The sequence below is a fragment of the Protomyctophum parallelum genome (genome assembly GCF_964188405.1).
Source record: "Protomyctophum parallelum genome assembly, chromosome: 13".
NCBI lineage: Eukaryota > Metazoa > Chordata > Actinopteri > Myctophiformes > Myctophidae > Protomyctophum > Protomyctophum parallelum.
The window spans coordinates 42,126,675-42,151,574 of record NC_139708.1 but is presented as its reverse complement, the minus strand read 5'-3'; the positions used below and the strand labels follow the sequence as shown (position 1 = coordinate 42,151,574).

General features: G+C 46.7%; 1 protein-coding gene across 1 annotated transcript in view; it reads left to right on the top strand.

The window, feature by feature from the left end:
• Positions 1-24,900, top strand: part of prkcab (protein kinase C, alpha, b) — a gene marked incomplete at its 5' end in the record, with an annotated part of 225,968 nt that overhangs the window by 170,299 nt on the left and 30,769 nt on the right. The window contains one exon of the mRNA XM_083779270.1: positions 5,345-5,473. Coding sequence (XP_083635396.1) covers positions 5,345-5,473 — 129 coding nt within the window. The remainder of the gene's footprint in view (positions 1-5,344; positions 5,474-24,900) is intronic.

The following is a 24,900-nucleotide window of genomic DNA, read 5'->3' as shown; positions in this document are numbered from 1 at the left end:
TTAACAGTGTGACATTATTATTGCGTCAATATCTGTGAAAGAATATCGGAATGACACGGTTCGATACCGCCAGACATTGCCTATATTTTACTGTATATACTGTATACTCCAGTGCAAAGAACCCACTGGGAAGAAAGCTATATAGGCTCTCAAAAATCTTTTATAACATCTGGTCCCGCTCGTGAAGAGTGCCATCAGACACCTGTAACACATGTGCATATTTAATTTGGTCATGCAGACCTTTGTGTCCATATTGGTCTCAGATTTGTAATACTCATATACAGAGTTAACCCGAACCGGGACACTTATTGAGCCGCACGCACGCACGCGTTGTCAGTGCGTGTGTTATGCGTGTGCATGCATTGTGTGTGCTGTGCGTTGCACGTGCGTGCATTGTGCGTGTGCTGTGCGTTGTGTGTGTGTGTGTGTGTGCGTGCGTTGTGTGTGCGTTGCGTGTGTGTGTGCGTGTGCTCCAGTGAACATCCATGCTGGTGTCCATGCTGTTCTACTGGTGCATAATGAGAACAGATGTTGCACCTCTGTCCTCCCTTCACCTCTCTCTCTCTCTCTCTCTCTCCTTCCATTAATATTCACTTTTTCTTTCATTCTTTCTTCTCCGTACTTTTTTCTGTTAACGTTTTGTCCTTTCTTAAATGCACGCACGCACACACGCACGCACGCACACACACACGCACGCACGCACGCACGCACACTTAGGCATGTGGAAAATAATCGATACGTATCGATTCATCGATTATGACGTGCGCGATGCGAGTGAATCGGTCCATTCACTGTGTATCGGTAAAATTGACAGGTGAAATCTCGATGCATCGTTCGCGGAGTGCATGCATCGGTAAAATCCGTGGTTGCACCGTTTTTTCATTTTAAATTTCACCCTATCCTGTGTTTCCGAGGCGCATTGAACGTACCATCAGAAAAGGAAGAAAAAAAAAAGGTCGCAGCGCACACACAGGGCACGTTCGGAAATAGCGCACTGAGCCCACTGTGCAATGCAAACTAATAGGAGAGTGTGCTCCGGTGTGGTATTTCCGAACGCGCCCACAGTCAGTGAACAAAAGATACCGTACGACGGTGCAGTCAGAGTAGACACGTTGAGACAACAAACAGACTCAGACTATAAAGAGCACCCGCGAATAACAGAAGTGAGCCCCACGCATTAAACAAGAAGCACCACCTTTACTCTTTAGCTTTATAAAATAGCTGTCCGAGTAGCTTTGTCCGTCGATCAGTTGACTTTTCACTGTAGCGCTGCGTGCTGGACTGCTCGTAATGAATCTGATCCACACTCCACAGCTGTGCTTGCTGATTATCCGACGCAAATCTGCGTCGCGATCCTCATCAATTTGTAATTAAAGAAAGCTTCTGCAGTCTGCACACACGTGTAAAACAACAACAACGCCACAGCAGGGTGTAGTAGTACTGCTTGCGTTTAAAGTCGTTTACAACTTTCCACTGTCCAGCTTTCCCCTGCTGTTCTCTGGGATAGAAGCCTTATTTATATTCTGCAGCAAGACGGTGTCGCACGCCTAAAATTGCAGATCCACAAGCTCACAGCGGGGCGTGGATGAGACGCGTTGTGAGCTTGTACATCTGCTATGTATTTATAACGTTAATAATACATGCAGGCCAGGGTCTTCAATGTTTTTCAGGTCAAGCCAAGGACCACTTAGCTGAGAGTGAGAGATCAAGTGGGGACCCCCACTATACATAGGCAATTATATTATAAAACTGTTGCAGATTAAACTAGACATAGACTTGTTTGACAGCACTACAAGTGTGACCTGTAATTTTTGTTTTGTTTATTTGTTTCTTTTCTATTTATATGTTGGTAACATTAATTGATGAACGATAGGCTACATTTTAATCTCTTGAACCCTCTATACTCAAAACCTCAAATTGACCTTTGAGATATAATAATTATACTATAGCCTATGATTATTAGTAATCTAACAATTCCACAATAACCAGCAGAGAGCAGACCCTTTGTTTACTTACATAATTATATAAGTTGAGTTGTTTGAGATGCAGAGCTATAATACTAACTACAGTAAAACAATAAATTGCTTTGAATTTAAATGTAATGCTTTTTTACATGTTTTGGGAAATGAATAGAGCTTTAATATAAATCCTTTCTATTGTGATGAATCGCCATCAAATCGCATCGTATCGGTAGAGGGGTGAATCGCATCGTATCGCATTGATTTGAACTAAATGGTTATCGCATCGCATCGGGAAGAGGGAGAATCGTATCGCATCGTATCGCCAGGGGATTCCATCTATCTCTAATGTATCGTATCGCTGGCAGTGCATCGAGATGCGTATCGAATCGTGAGATGAGACGAGATTCACATGCCTAACGCACACACGCAGTGAAGTGAAGTGCTGAATGAGACCGTGTCACTCTCTGTCCACCGCTCACCATCTGGGATGTGATGATGAGGCCGCATGTCATCAGAGTGTGCGTGTGTGTGTGTGTGTGTGTGTGTGTGTGTGTGTGTGTGTGTGTGTGTGTGTGTGTGTGTGTGTGTGTGTGTGTGTGTGTGTGTGTGTGTGTGTGTGTGTGTGTGTGTGTGTGTGTGTGTGTGTGTGTGTGTGTGTGTGTGTGTGTGTGTGTGTGCGCGCCCGTGTGTGTGTGTGCACGTGTGCGTGCGCACGTGCGTGCGAGAGCGAGCAGTGCAGCATAAAGAGTTTCATGGTGAATAAAGTGCTTTGATCAATGCTTGGTGTTTATCTAATCATGGCTCCGTGCCAGCCAGAGGTTTTACAGCCCGTTTATGAAAGGCTACAAAAACACATACATACACTGTACATTATGTAGCCATATACAATGTATATGAGGATATGCCCGTGTGTTATATTAGTATGGGTCTGTTGCACACAAAAAAGCTTCGGAAACACGATTTCCTTAAATTAATTGTCACGGAACGCTCCTCTGCCCTTGGACTTTGTCTGTGTTTTTATAGGACTGATTACTTGATTATTTGTGTTTCTGTACCTTATTTTGTAGTAGTGTTCTGTGATTTCCTGTCTGCCTGGTTTTGTGTCTCCTGCCTTGTCTCAGTGGCGTGCACAGACATTTAGAGGGGCAGGTGCTCAAGTGGAAAGAAAAGGGCACCTTGTGCAGCGCAGTTTGGGGCGGGAACCCATTTTGGTGCTTTAGCTATTGTAAAATAGCAGATCTACAAGCTCATAGCGCGCCACCGAGTGGCGCGCTATGAGCTTGTAGGTCTGCTATTTTCTTTTAATCGAAGAACCACTGACATGGAAACACATAGCTTTAGATTGTGGGGGCCTAAAAATAATATAGTAGAAGCGTTTTATTTATCAAGATTTGATCAATGTCACCGCATGGTCCACACACTACAAATTAAGATATATATATATATTTTTAGAGCACATTGCCAAAAGGGCAGGGGGTGCTCTAGCACCCCCTGGTGTCTATCTGTGCACGCCACTGTCCTGTTTAGTGTCAGCCAATCATGTGTTGTTTGTAGTTATGTTGCGCCTGTGTCTAGTCAGTCTTTGTGTCTATTTAAGCCTCTGTGTATTCAGTGTTCACTTGTCAGTTTATATAGTTTATGTTATGGTGTGTAAAGCCCGTCCGTGTACGTCCTGTGTTAGTCAATAAATATCATTTGAACTTCATCTGCCTGCCTTCCTGTGGTTCGTTCTGCACCTGAGTCCTACATCTCCAGAACCACATCGTGACATTAATTCTCCCCTTCGATTAACACCAAGTGGTTTTGTATTTTATATCGTTGGAAATCCTGTGATTATTCACCTTTTATTTACAAGGTGACATAAGGACAAGAACTGTGCATTTGTGGAATTAGCAACACGGCTTTAGGCGTGTGGGTAGCGACCGCCTCACCATTTCCCCTTAAAATTCTCCTGTTGGTATAAAAAAAATGCAGATCTACAAGCTCATTGCGTGGTGCTACGAGCTTGTAGATCTGTTTTTTTATTGTGAAAATGGGCCGCAAATCCTTGAATATATACTGTATACTGTTCTTTCAGAGTGAACGTTTTTAACTCATATCTTTGCTTCTGGGGTGGGGGTCCCTGGAACAACATATTTTCAGATGGGGGTCAATGATATTACATATCATTGTTGGGGTCCTTAATGAAATAGTTCGAGAACCACTGACATAGGGTTTTTCAGAAAACGGTCGTGATTTAGAAGACAATAAGTAGAATCAGCTCTAAACAGGTTATTCTGGTTCTGAGCTTCAAGTGCTGGCAGGTGTGTGACTGCATGGCATCTGAGCAATTGGTCCTCCAACTTTGTGGAGTTTGTGTACGCTAGAGCTGCTCCAAGCATCAACACTGGACAGATGCCACGTTTGTCTCTTTAATGTATTAACCCATTCTGAATGGGAACCCATTTTGGTGTTGGCATCATGTCGTGCTTTAAATATTTAAAAATAGCAGATCTACAAGCTCATATCGCGCCACCGAGTGGCGCGATACGAGCTTGTAGGTCTGCTATTTTTGAAAATTCGAAGAACGACTGACACAGAAACATAGCTTTATCAGAAAACTGTCAGGATGTAGAAGACGTTTATAGAATCTGATCTCAGGTCAGAATGGGTTAAATTATCACAAAAAAGGAGAAAAAAAGTGATATTTGAATTAAGTGAAATCACTGAATATATACCTCTAAATCTCATCGAATGGTGGTCCGTGGTAGCCCTGCACCAGCCCTGAATCGCTAGCCACGCCCATTAAGAAGATAATTATGTTCTGGCGATGAAGTGAAACGAAAGGAAAATTCAGACTGAGTGTCAGGCTAGGTCCGTGGCTCAAAGGCCAAATGAATAATGCATGAGCCTTGATATGAGAAGGGTTGAAAACCCCTTGTAGTAAGAAACAGGATAACTGAACAGTCAGGAGTTTGTTCCGCTCTGTGTTTATTCACAGTCTGCGACTTGAACCCATTCAGGACGGGAACCCCTTTTGGTGTTTTAAGCATTACGTTACGGCTGTAGCTATATTGAAAAAAAATAGCAGATCTAGAAGCTCGTAGCTTGGCACTCGGTGGCGTGCTACGAGCTTGTAGATCTGCTATCTTTGAGAAATCTTGAAAATGTGGTGCAAATCTTTTAATATATATATTCTTTCAGAGCTAATGTTTTTATCTCGAATCTTTGCTTCTGGGGCGATGGGGTCCCTGGAACAACATATTTTCAGATCGGGGTCGGCGGCCAATTACATTTTTGGGGGTCCTCGACATGGAAACGTGGGTTTTCCAGAAAACAGTCAGGACTTCAGAAGACATTTGTAGAATCGTCCTCAACGTGCACAACTCTGTGTTTATTCGCAGCCTGCGACATGAACGTGCACAACTCGTGCGTGGTCAACGTGCCCAGCCTGTGCGGGACGGACCACACGGAGCGGAGAGGTCGCATCTTCCTCAAGATCGACGTCAGCGGGGACAGACTACACGTCACAGGTAGGTACAGTATGGCCGCCTGGCATACAGCGCCCCCTTTCTGCAGTGTGACTTTACTGTATATGTACACGCAATGTATGTGTACCGCAAGGGCCGGCCAAACCCCCTTCCTTTTCAAAGGGTATACGGCCCGCCGCTGTCAAAATATACTTAACTATATCTCTACCGCTAGCTGTCAGCATAAACCCCAATTCCCAGTGCCAGCATACGCGTTCACTTTAAAAAATAATTAAAAAAATAATTCTTGGCATTGAAGTGAGAGAAGAAGCCGTTCTTTAGTGTCCTTGTTGATATTCATAAGCTGGGAGCGGAGGGAGCGCTGTGCCTCGCTGCATACATGCATGCTGTCAATGTGAGTGTTCAGGATGGACGACAAGAGTCCATCCTTGGGAAATATCATATGAACGAGTCTAAAGGAGTGGATCAAAGACTGAGGGGGGGGTCGAACTCTTAACCCATTCTGACCTGAGATCAGATTCTAAACAATGTCTGTTTGAAAATGACAGTTTTCTGAAAAAGCTATATATGTTTCTATGTCAGTCGTTCTTCGATTTTTCAAAAATAGCAGACCTACAAGCTCGTATAGTGAGCTTCTAAAGCATAACATAATGCTAACACCAAACGGGGTTCCCGCCCAAAATGGGTTTTAACCTCCGGCTAAATGAAATGAAAACGGTGGTAGCCGACAGGTACAGAAACAGGTTCTGTACAGTGTATAAAGTTTATACACTTAAATACTATGAACTATACGGTAATATCATTGACGTGTTGATATATCTAATAATAAGAAAATAGCTAAATGAGAAATACAAAGCAATAGAAACGGCAACAACCTGGAGAGTGTGCAAGTCGGTCACTCCGTAACCAAAGTGCATTTACACTGTGCGGTCGTCCACTCCAGGTGCTGCTACTGACTGACAGGGTCATTTGGTGGTGTTGAAAAGAGTACACACACACACACACACACACACACACACACACACACGCACATGCACATGCACGCGGCACGCAGTGTGCAGTATTTATATGGACAGGGTTCCAGTAATTTAGTTTCAACCCAGCGGGGTGGAACGCCAATAACATCTTAACCACTGGCAGACCTGATTGACTGGCAAGGTGAATTGCCTTCAGAGAAAGACTTGGTGAGGGTAAAATATCCCCATAAAAAGTAGTAGAATTGGCTTCGTGGTTAGAGTGTCCGCTCGGAGACTGAGAGGTCTAAAATGGGGGGAATTAAAAAACTTCAGTGCACTGTGTGGATGCAAGGAATAAATGCATTAGCCATGTATCCGAAGGAAGTCTGATCCAATCATTTTTAGATTTCTCCAGTTTAATCCTGAGTTTAAGTTTTGTTGTGTTCAAGATCTGATTTTAGGCATGCTTAAGCCTCCAGGAAAATCCGTGTTGAGGTTCTTAATCCACTGTTTTTCATTAAAACGTCTTTGTCCTACTCACCCCTGGCTCCTGAGATGTGTGGCTGGTTAAAACTCACCCCTGGCTCCTGAGATGTGTGGCTGGTTAAAACTCACCCCTGGCTCCTGAGATGTGTGGCTGGTTAAAACTCACCCCTGGCTCCTGAGATGTGTGGCTGGTTAAAACTCACCCCTGGCTCCTGAGATGTGTGGCTGGTTAAAACTCACCCCTGGCTCCTGAGACGTGTGGCTGGTTAAAACTCACCCCTGGCTCCTGAGATGTGCATGTGGCTGGTTAAAACTCACCCCTGGCTCCTGAGACGTGTGGCTGGTTAAAACTCACCCCTGGCTCCTGAGACGTGTGGCTGGTTAAAACTCACCCCTGGCTCCTGAGATGTGAATGTGGCTGGTTAAAGTTAAAACCAGCCACATTCTGTCTCTCACACTGTGTTAAAGAATTTTGCCATTGATGAGTGCATTGTTGTTTTTACTTTGAAAGCGAGATTACAGGTTCTACCTTCTAATCTTAATCTCTCCATCTGGTTTCCAGGCAATCATGCTCCTCACTGTATCCATCATGGCCATGAACAAATAGCTGAAACCATGTCCCACATTTTACATGGTTGCCATGTTTACAGGGTAGGCATGACAGAATAGTGGATTTGATATTGAAAGACATCTCTTCCATGTCCAGGTCCTCCATCATGCTTCATAAGCATTCTACTGTGAAGCCGAGGATGTTTAACCTGTGTAATGATGACTCTGTGTTCTCTAACATTTCAGCTAACACCCCTGATGTCATTGTTGTAAATGAAAACCATAGAGAGGTGTTCATTCTCGAGGTCGGCTGTACCTTTGGCTATAGCCTGGAAGAAGCCTTTCTAACCAAAGTGCTGAAGTATCAGCAGCTAGTGCAGACCATCTCACAGCTAGGCTACAGATGTAAACTTTTAGTTTTTATCTTTGGCAACCTATAGGGCATGTGCATAAGTTGGTTGTGAGGGGCTTACAAATGGCCGGCCTTTCCAAAAGGAGAGCCAAGCAGTTAGCGAGGTACTGCTCAGTTTCAGCCATTATAGGAAGCCGCTCAATTTGGAGGAGGCGTTGTTTCCTTTATCCATGATTTATGTCTGTTGTCCTGTGTCCTGTCCGACATGTCAGCTGTACTGTATGTAACGATGCTTTGCCGTCCATGCACGTTGTAACTGGCTGCTCTCCCACTGTCAAACTGCACTGGCAGTGTTTATGTCCTTTGTACAAGGTATTCCTGTACTTCTCATTATGTGGACGTTTTCTGGAGTTTGGTCGTTTTGCTTGTTTGAACCAAACTGGAGAGGTCAGCCATGGCAGATGGCCATTATTCCTGCTTTCCTTTTTCTTGAGAGGATTTTGGAGTCACTAGGGAAGATTTTAACGAGGACCCAGTGTTTCTTTATTCCCTCGCCATTTATTGGAAGAGGACCCTGATGTTGCCAGACTGGTGGCAAAGACCAGATGGGAATATAATGTTGGCCGCCCTCCTATAAGTCTGCTCCTCTTCAACCCACTTCCAAAGTTCGCAGGAGTGCTCAGTTTCAAACAAAATGCTGCAAATCATGAACACATCGTGTGATTTCCGTGAAATTGTGCACGCACATTCCCACTAGGCCGAGGAAGAAATGCCACGTGAACATTTTCAACATTTTTGGCCTCACTGGCCAAAAGGTGTTTTTACCTCTAACTGCACGGATCTGTGGATAACTTTGTATGCCAACTCCCTAGAGGCCAAGGAAAAACCTTTGCCTGGAATTTTTCACATCTGCTCTTTATAGCGCCACCAGGAGGCCGGCATATGTAAAACACATTTTCTAATATTAGCCTACTCCTTCAGATTTTATCGCAAATCAGTACACATGCTCTCCAGTCTCCATAGTCATGTGATCAAGACTGGTTTGTTTGATTTCTCATAATCCACCCTCATTGGCTACGATTGGCTTCTAAACTTTTCAGGAGTGGCCCGCTTTGTACCCGTTTTGTACAAATCGCCGCAACTACTCAACGCAGCGTCCGATTGTGGTGAAACTGCATGCATATTCCCACAAGGCTGAGGAAGAAATGCCACTTGACAGTTTTCAAATCAGCCTCATGGTGGCACTACAACAGGTCAAGCATCACACACACACACTCCTATCCTCCTGGTGGAGACCTGTGCCCAGAAGGGCACTTTTTCTAGTTTTGTGTTTGAGCAGTTTAACGTTTTTGCTTTCCTGATTTTCTGCTTGCAAACTTTGTATTTTTGTAAGCTTTGCTTGTGCACTTCTTGCATTTGGGTTCTATCTTCTGCCTTGCGTGCGTGCGTGCGTGCGTGCGTGCGTGCGTGCGTGCGTGCGTGCGTGCGTGCGTATACGTGCGTGCGTGCGTGCGCCATGGTCTGCCTCTCAGACCATGTCTCCATGTCAGACTGGACTTTGTGTGTATGTTGACACAGTATTGTTGACATGGCAACCAGGCTCTCTGTCTGTTACATTAGCATGTTAAGTGGACAGGAGCCGAGAGATGAACCTGTCTGTGTCTGTCTGTCTGTCGTTACATCACGCATGCACACATGCACACACACACCCCTCAAACCCCTCTGCTCCCTTATAAACAAAGCATTCGCGTTGTTTACGATGGCTTAATTTTGTTTGTAAAAAAGGCTTCCAAACCCCAGAGAAGTCCAGACCACAGAAAATCCACTGAATGTTCAAAGTTCTGTTTTTTTGGGGGGGCTAAAAGAAAAACAAATTAAAATTAAACCTTTAGGGCTGTCATGATCTCTCTCTGTCGTATACTTATATTTTGTGGTGATGTCCTACTGTTTCCTGTTCTGCCTATAGTTACTGTTGCATGTCTTGTCTAACCTAGTTCTCTCCACCTGTGCCCTGTTAGTCTCCCAGCCAGTCACCTGTGCCCTGTTAGTCTCCCAGCCAGTCACCTGTGCCCTGTTAGTCTCCCAGCCAGTCACCTGTGCCCTGTTAGTCTCCCAGCCAGTCACCTGTGCCCTGTTAGTCTCCCAGCCAGTCACCTGTGCCCTGTTAGTCTCCCAGCCAGTCACCTGTGCCCTGTTAGTCTCCCAGCCAGTCACCTGTGTTGATTGTCTTTGAGTCCCTTGTGTTCCCTCACTTCCCTGCCAGATCTTACGTAGACGTTTGTTTGCTTTTTGAATGAGGGTCAGGGCAAAAGCCCTTAACAGTAATTAAGGCATAATATTATTATACAAATAAATGTGACCTGACTTGAAAATCCAGTTTTCTATTTTGAGGTTTCCTATGTCCAGCTTTGAGGGTTTGTGTAAGCACAAACATTGTCTTAACACAAACATTGACAATGCATGGCCAGCTTAGAGTGTTTGTGTCACCACAAACATTGAGGACGGAGGTGAGGACGCAAATTGTGATTGGCCGGAATGTTGTATGATAAGAGCGCCCCTCACTTTTCTTTTTTTTATGTTTTTTAATACGCGAGGGTTCCATTTATTTTCCATTACGGCAGCTTCTAAGCACAGAGGTCATCTGACCTCCTGTTGCAGACAATCTGTTCATATGTTGTGAGTCATGTCAACAACTAACTATTATTATTATTATTATTATTATTATTGAAGCTTACACCGTGTCCATTAACCACTCACTGTAGCTCAGGCCTCCCTATTTTGGGCATGTCATTATAGGTAGAATAGAGTTTGGGAAGGACTATTGGAGAAGAGATCCAGTAGAAAAAGGAAAGAAAAAAAACTCATTCATTTTACACACACACACACACACACACACACACACACACACACACACACACACACACACACACACACACACACACTGTATCCTGAAAGGTCAGAGCAGAGCTGTCATCACTACACAACAACACAGCTGTGAGGATTCTTACACAAGATGACACAGTGTGTCTCTATACCTGTCTGAGTGCGTGCTTGCTTGCGTGCGTGCGGTCCTATAATGCATGTTTGGAAAAAACACACTGACAGGCAGTTGGCAGAATATTAATGGTTAAATATTCAACTGCATTCATGGCCTCCAGATGATGGCCACGCAGTCTTACAGAAATGAACGTTTGACTTTTACAGTAACAACATAACAAAGACTGAAAGCATGCATGGAGCCTTGGCGTTCTATGGTGTCTTTGGCTTCTTATCCTCGGATGTATGTCAGGAACGTCAGGAACGTCAGGAACTCCGCTCACCCTGTTCATCATCGCTGAGAGACCGCAAAGCTTTCTCCTTCCCGACTGCACATCCATGGGTCTGCTTCACTTCAGTCTATTCTGGTCTGGGTGGGAAGAGTACCACACTGCTCACCTCGTTAACACACTGCAACTAGGGCCGGGCAATTAACGCGTTCATTTAAATTAATTAATTTAGAACCAATAACCAACATGAGGTCATCTTACTCATGTATATGTTAATGTAGGGGGCACAATTGGCACAGTTGGTAGTGCTGTCGCCTCACAGCTGGAAGGCCCTGGGTTCGATTCCCCCCTAGAGACGCCGTGGGGTGGGCACTGGGGGCGTGCCCTCCCCGTCATCAGTGCCCACACCCGAGGCGGGGTTTGGCGAAAGGGCCCCTCTGTGTGGAGTTTGCATGTTCTCCCCGCGTCCCCTAGGGTAGGTATAACCTCACAAAAAACACGCAGTAATCCTTCTCTCTAAAACATTTTTTGTAGAAAATAAATAAAACAAGCTCACAACCTGTCACATTGTATTCATTAATCGAGGCCAAGGGTTCGAAATAATGGTGTTATTGATCTGGAGTCATATCGCACAGGCCGAACCGGTGGTCCCCCAGCGGGTCCCTTTCACTTTTCTCCCTCTACACCGAGTCTCGCTGAAAACACTTGATCTATATTTCCGTGGAACGTTTCCCAGTATAGAGAGAGACGCAGAAGTGTTCATGTGGTTAACCCATTCTGACCTGAGATCAGATTCTAAAAACGTTTCCCAGTATAGAGAGAGACGCAGAAGTGTTCATGTGGTTAATGTCGTCTCTGTCGAGTGCAAACCTCAGAGGCCCGACTATAATATAGTCGGGCCTCTGATTTGAATCCTGAAAAGTATAGTATATTATACTATACTTTTCAGGATTCAAATTCAAAAGTAGATCTACAAGCATTGAAACGAGCCTCTTCATGCCTCGTTTTGTGCATGTATATCTGCTATACTTTTGACGCTTTTTTTATGTGATGCTTTAGTACGATCCAAGTTCGTCATTAACTTATATTATAAGAAAAAAACCTGTTAAAAATATGGAGATAAGAGGTTAATTTTTGCCCAACAACAACAACAACAACGATATAATTCATGTCGTCATGTGAGCTGAATACAGTTCAGAGATCTGAGGCATCAGATGGAGCGTCATGGGATTCAAGGTCATGATGCCAGAGGGGCTCAGAGGGGCTCTGGGACCGTGTCCAAACCCAGGCCAGGCCTGCTGCTGCTGCCAGAGACTGTATGAGCACATACCGTAGTATACTGTGATTCATTTCATAGCTCCTGGCTTTGTGTGTGTGTGCGTGTGCGTGTGTGTGTGTGTGTGTGTGTGCGTGTGCGTGTGTGCGTGTGCGTGTGCGTGTGGCAGTTACCAGGCATAGGGTTTTGGCTGGAGCTCAACATGGGGGCAACAACAACAACAGCCCTATAAAAGTGTCTACTGACTGCCTGAGCAGGGCTGGGGTCACGATATGACATTTGACTCAATAGCAGATTTGAGCTTGTACACGCACCCACACACGCACATGCACACGCACACGCACACGCACACACACACATACGAGAAAACAGCTTTTTTATGATAAAACATTGATAATCTTCTCTGAACCGTCCTGCTGATATAATAACACTATACAGCGTCAAATAAAATGTGACAGTTCAACTGGTATTGAATATAAAGCGATACTCATACGGCATGTTCTCAGGTTAACCCATTCTGACCTGAGATCAGATTATAAAAATGTCAGTCGTTCTTCGATTTAAAAAAAAAATAGCAGACCTACAAGCTCGTATCGCGCCACTCGGTGACGGTGGCGCGATATGAGCTTGTAGATCTGCTATTTTTCAATAACTAAAGCACGACATGATGCTGACACCAAAATGGGTGCCCGGTCAGAATGGGTTAAACGGCAACTTGAAGTCCAAAACGTTTCAGAACCACAGTCCCACTGATACTGATACTTGTTTACAATTTACACATTTAGCAGACACTCTTAATCCAGAGCAATTTACAGTAAGCAAGGTAAACACAAGGTAAAAGCTCAAATGCATAGAAATAGTAATCTACGTAGATCATACTGTATAGGCCAACCAACAACCTATATTTAGTCTAAAACAGTAATGACTATAAAAAAACATCTGTATATTGAAACTATACAATGCCAGGTCTATCTGTATATTGAAACTATACAATGCCAGGTCTACAAACGTCTGTCTACATAACATGCTGAATGTTAGCCTTATTTGCATAAGACTGATAGGTCGTCAACTCTATAGGGGTCAGGCTATAAGGTCCGCTGTTGTTGTTCTCATTAAGATGCCAACGCTGCTGCTCCTCCATGGTCCACTACAGTACATACAGTACATACTGTATGTGTGATGACCCTCGGTTCCAGTCAGCCTGCCTGATCTATTAAAGCCTGTACTTAGTTGACCGGAGTCCCCCAGGTCTCTGTATTAGGTCCCCGGAGAGTCTTTCCTCTACACTAAACGTCTCTGCCGAAAATAGCTCATTTATAGAAGCTCACAGTGTGTTGTGTGTTGTTTCCTTTGGGTTGTGAGCAGTGCAGTTTATTTCAGTACAGCACGCTGATATTTCTTCAGAGAAAAGCCGCAGTCTCTCCGAGGTGAAATCATGGCAACTGATTAGCCGTGGAGATTGTTATAGCGATGGCGAACGTGCATTTTATATCACTCACTGATACCATTTTCAACATTACCTAACGATCCAGACAGGTATTTACTATACCGAGAGGAATAAGCTATAGGCCACAGGGTCACACTAAAATAAAATCATTACAGGCTATGCAAGCCGTCCTCTGGGGAGTCCAGGCGCTCCGGAGATGTGCTGCACATTTCCTGCCCATGCATCCAGGGCCCGTCCTCTGTATGTGGCGCCATGCCGTCGATATACCCAATTACAACTAGCCACGCCAAGAAGTGTCTGGGGTTGCTTGTGGTGATGGAAAAGGGGGAGAGAGAGGGGTTGGGGCCGTACAAGAGTTGATTCTGGTAACCAAAACGTTTAAATGATATATAGGGATAGTTCACCCCAGAGCCATAGCGTATAGACAGAGTTGCCGACATTGAAGGGTGCAGAAAACAACCTGGTCAAGTGGTTTATGTACTCGCTCGCCCATAGTATAGAATCCAATGCATTCCGGAAACTCCCGGTGTCCCTATTTGCCGATAGAAGTCTATGTAGAAGAGCCGCCATTGGACTGAAGACCCATGGGGGCGACTGTGGCTCAAGAGGTAGAGCAGGTCGTCCAATGATCCATGGGTCGGCGGTTCGAATCCCGGCTCCTCCTGTCTACGTGTCGAAGTGTCCTTGGGCAAGACACTGAACCCAAAAATTGCTCCCGATGTGCTGGTTGGTACCTTGCATGGCTTCCGCCGCAATCGGTGTATGAATGTGTGTGTGAATGGGTGAATGTAATGCACAATCTATGTAAATCGATAGAGGAAAGAAAATGTCATTTTGGGGCGAACTTTATTGTAATGAATAAAATGTAATGTTGTCCAATCTCTATGTGTCAGGCACCAGAAAGGATAGGACTCAAAAGCAGGCAGCAAACCTTTAACGGGTTTTATTAAAGTTCAAGGGGAAAAGGCAGAGGCGTAGTAGGTAGGCAAAGCGTGGGTCAGGATTCCTGGAAGGCTGTCCGTGGGGCGTCGGTTCCGATAGGGATTAGGCAAGTCGAGAGTCAGAGTTCGGTCCGGGTCCATACACAGTGGTTCTGGGAACAGGCAAAGGTACAAGGCGTCAGGCAAGGGATAACCAGGGACAGGCTAAGGTCAGATAATAATAACAGGCTGAATGACAGGTTCAAGAATAACGGCGTGCTAACCTAGGGTAAACTGGGTTGATCTGCAGGCAGAGAACAATGGGTAGCGGCAGACAATAAGTAGCCTTGGCTACTCAGCGTGGAACCTGGTGCAGGTGCGCTCACACTGGTGTGGGCGTGACAGGAGCCCCCCCTCCCACGGACGCCTCCTGGCGTCTTCCGAGGCTGGTCAGGATGCTGCTGATGGAAATCACGGACGAGGGAAGGATCCAAGATGTTGCGGCCAGGGACCCAACATCGCTCCTCCGGGCCATAGCCCTCCCAGTCGACAAGGTACTGAACACCCCTTCCCCGCAGTCTAGACTTCAGCAGTCGACGCACTGTGTAAGCCGGCGAGCCATCAATAGATCGGGGCGGAGGAGGGGGCGGCACGGGGGGGCACAGGGGACTGGAGACCACCGGCTTGACCCGGGAGACGTGGAAGGTAGGGTGGATGCGCATGGTACGAGGCAACTTGAGGCGAATAGCAGCGCGATTAACCACCTTCACGATGGGGAAGGGGCCAATGAAACGAGGCGCCAACTTGCGAGACTCAACGCGGAGGGGAAGATCCCGGGAGGACAACCAAACTTTCTGCCCAGGACGGTAAGTGGGCGCCGGCGCACGATGCCGGTCCGCGTGGCGCCGGTACCTAGAGGCTGTGCGGAGAAGTCGGGAGCGGGCAGTCTTCCATGTCCGCCGACAGCGGCGCACAAACTCCTGGGCAGAGGGGACTGAGACTTCTTTCTCCTGGTCAGGGAACAGAGGCGGCTGGTACCCCAAAGCACATTGGAATGGCGACAGTCCAGTAGCAGACGTAGGCAGAGAATTATGAGCATATTCTACCCACACTAGCTTACGACTCCAGGTGGACGGGTTGTCGGAGGAAAGACAGCGTAGAGTGGACTCCATCTCCTGGTTCATCCTCTCACTCTGACCGTTAGACTCTGGGTGGAAGCCGGACGAGAGGCTGACCGAGGCACCAACCGAGGAGCAGAAGGCTCTATAGAACCCCGAGGTGAACTGGGGTCCCCGGTCAGAAACCACGTCAGAAAAGAAACCATGGGGGCGGACCACATGCTGAATCAGAAGCTCAGCAGTTTCCTTGGCAGAGGGGAGCTTGGGAAGGGCAATGAAATGGGCCGATTTCGAAAACCGGTCCACGATAGTGAGAATGACCGTGTTGCCGTCCGAAGGTGGGAGGCCAGTGACGAAGTCCAGCGAGATGTGAGACCACGGGCGGTGGGGGGTGGGAAGCGGAAGCAGAAGGCCGGATGGGGGGTGGCGAGAAGTTTTATTCTGCGCACAGACAGGACAGGCAGCAACGAACGAATCCACATCTTTCTTCATGGAGGGCCACCAGAAGCTTGGTTTTAGGAACAGAAAGGTGCGATTCATGCCAGGATGACAGGTGAGGTTAGAGGAATGTCCCCACTGTAGCACACGGGACCTTACAGGCTCGGGCACAAACAGGCGATTCGGAGGTCCATTGCCGGGGTCGGGGTGGCTGCGCAGAGCGCTGCGGACCTCCGCTTCTATCTCCCAAGACAGGGCTCCCACTATGAGGCTGGGCGGCAGGATGGGCTCCGGGTCGTGACTCTCTGGGCTGGGGCTGAACATGCGAGATAGGGCGTCAGGCTTAGTGTTTTTGGACCCAGGGCGATAAGACAGAGTGAAGTTGAACCTGGAGAAGAACAAAGCCCAACGGGCCTGGCGGGAATTGAGTCGTTTAGCCGTCTTAATATACTCCAGGTTCTTGTGGTCAGTCCAGGCAATGAACGGCTGCTCAGCACCTTCCAGCCAATGTCGCCACTCCTCCAGGGCTAACTTCACGGCTAACAGTTCTCGATTCCCTATGTCATAGTTTCTCTCTGCAGGGTCAAGTTTACAGGAGAAAAATGCACAGGGGTGAACTCTGTGGTCTTCAGAGGAGCGCTGGGACAGCACTGCTCCTACTCCCACGTCAGAGGCGTCAACTTCAACAATGAATTGACGGGTGGGATCCGGATGAGTCAGGACAGGGGCAGACGTGAAGCGCGTCTTAAGGTACAGAAACGCCTTCTCCGCCTCAGGGGACCAGACAAAAGGCACCTTGGACGAAGTGAGGGCAGTGAGAGGAGCCGCCACAGTGCTGTAGTTCCGCACAAAGCCCCTATAGAAATTGGCAAAGCCAAGGAAGCTCTGGAGCCCCTTCCGGTTACTGGGTTGGGGCCATTCGACCACCGCTCTGGTCTTCTCCGGGTCCATCCGGATACTGCCGGCAGACAGGATGTAGCCCAAGAAGGGAACAGTGGTCTGGTGGAAAGCGCACTTCTCCGCTTTTACAAACAGGCAATTCTCCAGAAGGCGCTGGAGCACCTGTCTCACATGCTGGGCGTGGTCCTGGGCATTGCTGGAGAAGATCAGGATGTCATCAAGAAAGACAAAGACGAACCGGTTCAGCATGTCGCGGAGGACATCGTTGACAAGAGCTTGAAAGACTGCGGGTGCGTTCGTGAGTCCGAAGGGCATGACGAGGTACTCATAGTGGCCACTGGGGGTGTTGAAAGCCGTCTTCCACTCGTCACCCTCTCGGATTCTGACCAGGTGGTATGCATTGCGGAGATCGAGTTTAGAGAAGATGGAGGCCTTCTGGACCCGCTCAAAAGCAGTGGAGACGAGCGGGAGGGGATACCGGTTTTTGATGGTGATGTCATTCAAGCCCCGATAATCAATACAGGGTCGTAACCCCCCATCCTTCTTCCCCACAAAGAAGAACCCCGCCCCTGCTGGAGAAGAGGAAGGGCGGATGAGTCCAGAGGCTAGGGACTCTGAGATATACTTCTCCATAGCGTCGGTCTCTGGGCCTGACAGCGAGTACAGGCGGCCACGAGGGGGAGAAGTATCAGGCATGAGATTGATAGGACAGTCATAGGGACGGTGAGGAGGTAACGACGTGGCTCGTGACTTGTTGAAGACCTCCCTCAAGTCCCAGTATTCAGGTGGGACCCCTGCCAGGTCAGGAGAGTGGTTGGCAGGCGTAGGTTCAGGGGGGAGTGGTGGCTGAGCTGACAGTAGGCAGTTAGCCAGACAATGCTGCCCCCAGGCGGTGATCTTGCAACATGACCAGTCAATAGAAGGGTTATGCAAAGCCAGCCAGGGGCGTCCCAAAATGATAGGGACATGAGGTGAACTGATGAGGTGCAAAGAAATAGTCTCACAGTGATTGCCAGAAATACGTAGCTTGATAGGAACCGTAGACTGAGTCACCAACCCGATGGGTCTGCCATCGAGGGCGCTGGCTTGACGAGGTTTGTCAACATAAATAGTGGGGATATTTAATTGGTGGACTAGGTTAGCATCAATCAAATTAGCATCTGCACCAGAATCAATAAGAGCCTGAGTCTTCAATAGAGAGTTAGAATAGCTGATAGTAACGGACTGGAGATTATTGCAAGAGTTAGGGAATTGAACATTGCTCACCAATAATTCCCTGGCTACTGGCGAGCGTTGTCTTTTAGTGGACAAGTTGCCACAATGTGGCCAGGATTCCCACAGTAGAAGCAGGCTTTATCTCTGATGCGACGCTGGCGCTCCTCAGTGCTCAAACTGGCTCTTCCAATCTCCATGGGTTCCCCTCTGGAGGTAGAGGGGGGCGTGGTCAAGGCTGTGACGCGCCCGGCACCGGTGAGTGTCTCTGTTGTTGTTGGGTTGCGGTCCATGTTGGGGCCGCGGAAGGATCTCTCTCTACGCCGCTCACGGAGGCGCTCGTCAATCTTTACAGCTAACTTCATGAGTTCATTCAAGTTGCTTGCGTCCTCACGGGTGGCGAGTTCGTCTCGTAGCTCGGATGACAGGCCGTGGTGATAAGCGGTGAGCAGCGCATCATCGTTCCATCTCGTCCCGGCTGCCAACGTGAGAAATTCAATGTTATAGGCGGTCACATCGCGCCTACCCTGTCGCACAGCATACAACCTCCGGGCCGCCGTCTGACCTGAACCAGGGTGATCAAACACACGCTGAAACTCCGCCACAAAAGCATCATAAGTGCGATTAGCCGTGGGGAGAAAGTCGAGATGCGCGACAGCCCAGTTGAGTGGACTGTCAACAAGAAGATTCATAATAAATGCCAGTTTGTTATGATCGGATGAGTAGCGAGACGGCTGTGCGGCGAATGTAAATTCACACTGGACCATGAACTGACGAAAACCCCCTGGGTCACCAGAATACTTGGCAGGAGTGGGAATATTGGGTTCGGATCGCGGGTCGGTACCAGCAGGATTAACGGGAGGCACCGCTGGAGCGATAGGAACAGGCTGGGCTTGGTGAGTAACCGCCAACTGTTGAACAATAGCCGTAAGGTTTGTAATCGCGTCTTGCATTTCTCTGATGCTTTGGTCGTGCCTACCCAGTAAATCAAGGGCTGACGGATTCGGGTCGGGGTTACCCGCTGAGTCCATAACTGGCCTGCAGATCTGTCAGGCACCAGAAAGGATAGGACTCAAAAGCAGGCAGCAAACCTTTAACGGGTTTTATTAAAGTTCAAGGGGAAAAGGCAGAGGCGTAGTAGGTAGGCAAAGCGTGGGTCAGGATTCCTGGAAGGCTGTCCGTGGGGCGTCGGTTCCGATAGGGATTAGGCAAGTCGAGAGTCAGAGTTCGGTCCGGGTCCATACACAGTGGTTCTGGGAACAGGCAAAGGTACAAGGCGTCAGGCAAGGGATAACCAGGGACAGGCTAAGGTCAGATAATAATAACAGGCTGAATGACAGGTTCAAGAATAACGGCGTGCTAACCTAGGGTAAACTGGGTTGATCTGCAGGCAGAGAACAATGGGTAGCGGCAGACAATAAGTAGCCTTGGCTACTCAGCGTGGAACCTGGTGCAGGTGCGCTCACACTGGTGTGGGCGTGACACTATGGACAAAGTGAGTATGTTAATACAATATTACGTAGAATATGCTAATACAATATAACTTATTAAACTTAATTTAAATCATGTCTCACCGAGACACAGAATCCGATGTGCATTTTGACCTGATGGTCAGGATTCAAGTTCTCCCCTGAGCAAGCAGGCAGGCTCTATTGGATCAATGATAAAAAAAAAAATGTCAGCACAGGAAACCAGGTTCAAATCCGGGGTAGGAGAGGAACGTTTCATTTTAGAATTTGTATTTATTTTTATATTTTGCAGAATTCTACCGATAATGACATGCTCAAAATAGGGAGGCCATGAGCTTACAGTGTTTAATGCCTAATGGACACGCTGTAAGCTGTAATCATAATATCTCGTTGTTGACATGGCTCACTAAATATGAACAGATTGTCTGCAACAGGAGGTCAGGCGACCTCTGTGCTTAGAAGCTGCCGTAATGGAAAATAAATGGAACCCTCGCGTATTAAAAAAAACAACATATTAAGAACAACCAAAATAATCCTTTGTTTATGAGGGAGCATGGGGTTGAGGTGTGTGTGTGTGTGTGTGTGTGTGTGTGTGTGTGTGTGTGTGTGTGTGTGTGTGTGTGTGTGTGTGTGTGTGTGTGTGTGTGTGTGTGTGTGTGTGTGTGTGTGTGTGTGTGTGTGTGTTTTTAAGTACCCGGTGCAGGCGAATAACGTAAATAACGGTTCCATGTCAATACATCCTCGTCAGGTCTGACCTGATGAAGATGTATTGACAGGCTGCAATTAATTAAACGCTGTAATTAAAAAGGCTTTAATTGTCAGAGTTTTCTCCAGTGCCGTCCTCCTCCTCTCCATACATAGCGTACCAGTCCTTCTGTACATACATTGATTGATTGATTGATTGAAATATTTATTAACAGTTTGTAGAATTTACAGTACATTTTAAGCACAAACTCAATACAAAGACTGTTAACTGTGAGTGGACGACCCAATTAAGCATTACACTTGTTTACAACAGGGTCCACATTGTTCAATTCATCAAAACATTTAGAGACATACAAATAGACACTTCTATGTAGCTAAAGAACAGAACAGGAATTCATCATATAGGAAGCAAAAAGGGAAAAGATACATATACAGTGAGGGGAAATGGGGTGGGGGGGGGGATTCAGATTTTACAGAGGCCAGTTTCGAATTGCAGCCGTCCGTAGGTGCCCTTTGAGAGCGGTTTTGAAGGAGTCAAGGGATTCACATGTCTTAATGACTGTTGGTAGGGCGTTCCACATTTTGGTGGCATAGGAGCGAAAAGAATTTAGTCCCTTGTTTGTGCCGAATCTGGGTTGTACATGGTTTGTTGCACTCCCTCTGGTGTTGTGGGTGTGGACTTCGTTTACATTAAGGAAGTATTTAGACAGGTACATGGGTATCTGTACATACTGTACACATACATAGGGGCGGCGGTGGCTCTGGGGTAGAGTGGCCTGATGCCGATGGTAACCGCAAGGTCGCCAGTTCGAAACCCGGGCTCACCCCAAAGTTAGTGTCGAACCCCTAATTGCTGCTGATGTGCAGTTTGGTGCCTTGCATGGTTTCCGCCACCTTCGTTGTATGAATGTGTGTGTGAATGGGTGAATGTAATGCACAATCTATGTACGTATAGCGCCTTGGATAAAGGCGCTATATACATAAATGCAACCATTTACCATACATAGCCTATAGTCCTTCTGTCCTTAACTCAAATCTTTGCTTCTGAGGAACATTATTTTCAGATGGGAGTCTATAGGGCCAAATACAGATCATTCTGGGGGTCCTTGACATGAAAAAGGTTGAGCACCACTCACATAATAGAAACATAGGTTTCCCAGAAAACTCTTAGGACTTAGAACCGGCGTCAATCCTATTTGGGATGATGCATATATAACTGTACAGGACTGTAATGCACACTTATTGCAGTGACAGGGGACTGACGGCGCGCACAGACAGTCTGTGAGACGTGACAAGCCAGCCACCCCAAAGGCCTCATTCACATAAGACACACACAACAAGAGACACAATTAAGTGTCCTCCTGTGCAGTGGCGTGCACAGATAGACACTAGGGGGTGCTAGAGCACCCCCTGCCCTTTTGGCAATTTTGCTCTAAAAAAAATATATAATAATAAAAAATCTTTTTTTTTTCTTAATTTGTAGTGTGTGGACCCATGCGGTGACATTGATCAAATCTTGATAAAAAACGCTTCTACTATATTATTTAGGCCCCCCCACAATCTAAAGCTATGTTTCTATCCAACGGGAGTCACGTGGTTTGACGAGACACACACTTGTTGCATAATTACGGCTGTGCTCTGTGACTCAAACCACGTGACTCGCATTGCGAGCTGTGTGGCACACGGAACACACACACGAGTGTGTGTGTCTCTTGCGTGTGTCTTCTCATGTGAATGAGGCCTAAAGCCACGCTTCTGCTTTAGACGTTTGCACAGCCCCTTGTTTACCTTTTTAATTATCGCACGCACGCACAGACACAAGCACACGCGCACACGCGCACACACACACACGCACGTTTTATATCTCAACGAGCGAGGGAAGCGTAAAACGAGGGCTCTCGTTGTATCTAAGCAACGACTTACATGAGATTGTCCATGGCCACTGATGAAGTTACTGTGTGTGTGCGTGTGTGCGTGCGTGTGTGTGTGTGTGTGCGTGCGTGCGTGCACACGTGCGTTTGCCTGAATCTCATTAGTATTTCGACAGCCCCGTTGAACCGGCTTTGATGTGGTGATATCATCACCATGGCGATGACTGATGCCTTGCCATAGTCGGGAGAGAGAGAGTGTGTGTGTGTGTGTGTGTGTGTGTGTGTGTGTGTGTGTTTAACATTAGCAGGTGCTGCGCATGCATATACACTACAGATTTGGACACGGTTTTTGACTGCGGAAGACTTGATATCGCGTCTTTTATCGCTATACGAAACCGTTTAGCTGGAAACCATGCAACTTTTAGCCCTGTTTCGGTTGTTTGCTATAGGCAACACCCCCAGCACCAGGGCACGTGCGCGCACATCCCATAGGGGGAAGGGTCCCATTTAAAATAGGATGTTTCCCTCGCTCTTCTCTCTGAAACTATACGAGCGCTGTCCGTGGTTTTGACCCAAAACATCCGACGTTTGGATCTGATTTGTGAATTTGCACCGCATCGCCATCGACATATTGCCGTTTCTGGCGAAACGAGCTAATGCTAACATTAGCAGTTTCTTCTTCTCTCAGTCTGCGAGGCCGGGAGAGAACTACCTCCAATGGCCACAAGGCGGCTCTCAAAGAGTTAACCCATTCTGACCTGAGATCAGATTCATACGAGGTTTCCACTGGACACACACTGATCTGATTAACCCATTCTGACCTGAGATCAGATTCTAAAAATGTCAGTCGTTCTTCGATTTTTTCAAAAATAGCAGAACTACAAGCTCATATCGCGCCACTCGGTGGCGCGATATGAGCTTGTAGATCTGCTATTTTTCAATAGCTAAAGCATAACATGATGCCAACACCAAAATGGGTGCCCGGTCAGAATGGGTTAACTAAGCATTATGTTATACTTTAGCTATTGAAAAATAACAGATCTATAAAGCTCATGAGCTTGTAGGTCTGCTATTTATTTATTTCTATCGTGAAAATGTGGCACAAATCTTTTAATATATATTCTTTCAGAAGACTTTTTATTTATTTCGACGTCAGGCCTATAAATGGGTTTATACGAAGTGTGCGTCAGAATCCAATGCAGTTGGTGCAGAACAGGTCTAAAGTAAACACTTACAATTCCAATAGTGTTGTAGTCCACACCCACAACACCAGAGGGAGTGCAACAAACCATGTACAACCCAGATTCGGCACAAACAAGGGACTAAATTATTTTTGCTCCCATGCCACCAAAATGTGGAACGCCCTACCAACAGTCATTAAGACATGTGAATCCCTTGACTCCTTCAAAACCGCTCTCAAAGGGCACCTACGGACGGCTGCAATTCCAAACTGGCCCCTGTAAAATCTGAATCCCCCCCCCCCCTTTCCCCTCACTGTATATGTTTCTTTTCCCTTTTTGCTTCCTTTATGATGAATTCCTGTTCTGTTCTTTAACTATATAGAAGTGTCTATTTGTACGTGTCTAAGTGTTTTGATGAATTGAACAAGGTGGACCCTGTTGTAAACAAGTGTAATGCTTAATTGGGTCGTCCACTCACAGTTAACAGTCTTTGTATTGAGTTTGTGCTTGAAATGTACTGTAATAGCACTCTTACATGAGACACAATTCATGGACAGAGCTCCAGAAATCGATCACAGCACACACAGAACAGGAGAATAACAATAACAGTCTTTGCATTGATTTTGTGCTTGAAATGTACTGTAATAGCACTCTTACATGAGACACAATTCATGGACAGAGCTCCAGAAATCGATCACAGAACAGGAGAATAACAATAGTACTATTTGACACGCTCGTGCACGGTCAACACACATTCTTTAAACGGAGACCAACACTGCCATCTATTGGACATTGCGTGGATGTGCCAAAGAACTTAGCAGCAGAGTTTTACATGAGTCTCTGAAACTGCCAGCAAAAAATAAAGAAAGACCCCCCCCCCCCCCCTCCACACTGCAGGCACGGATATTATATAAATATTATCACTCTCTTGATCATTGGATTCAAGTGTGTGCGTGTGCGTGCGTGCGTGCATGCGTGTGCGTGCGCGTGTGTGTTTCCCTGTTTCATATTGTACATAATTAGATGATTGTATTTTTCACAACAGAGTCTCAGTTTGAAGAATTAACCCTTGCACTTCACAGCAGCGACTATGGAACATTTTAGTTAACGAGGCTCTGTGACGCCAAAGCGGCTGCCAGCCTATACTTTCCTCTCTTTACTTTTTTTTTGTTACTGTAAAAATGATGCAGAGAGGTGGTGGTGCGTAACATTGTGTTTACTGTTGAGCGCTTCTTTGTTCGCCCGAGGCAAATGGCCTATAGACAGTGGTTAAGGCGCATATACCACATGGAACAGCGAGTCGTGGGTTTGATTTGCGGTGTG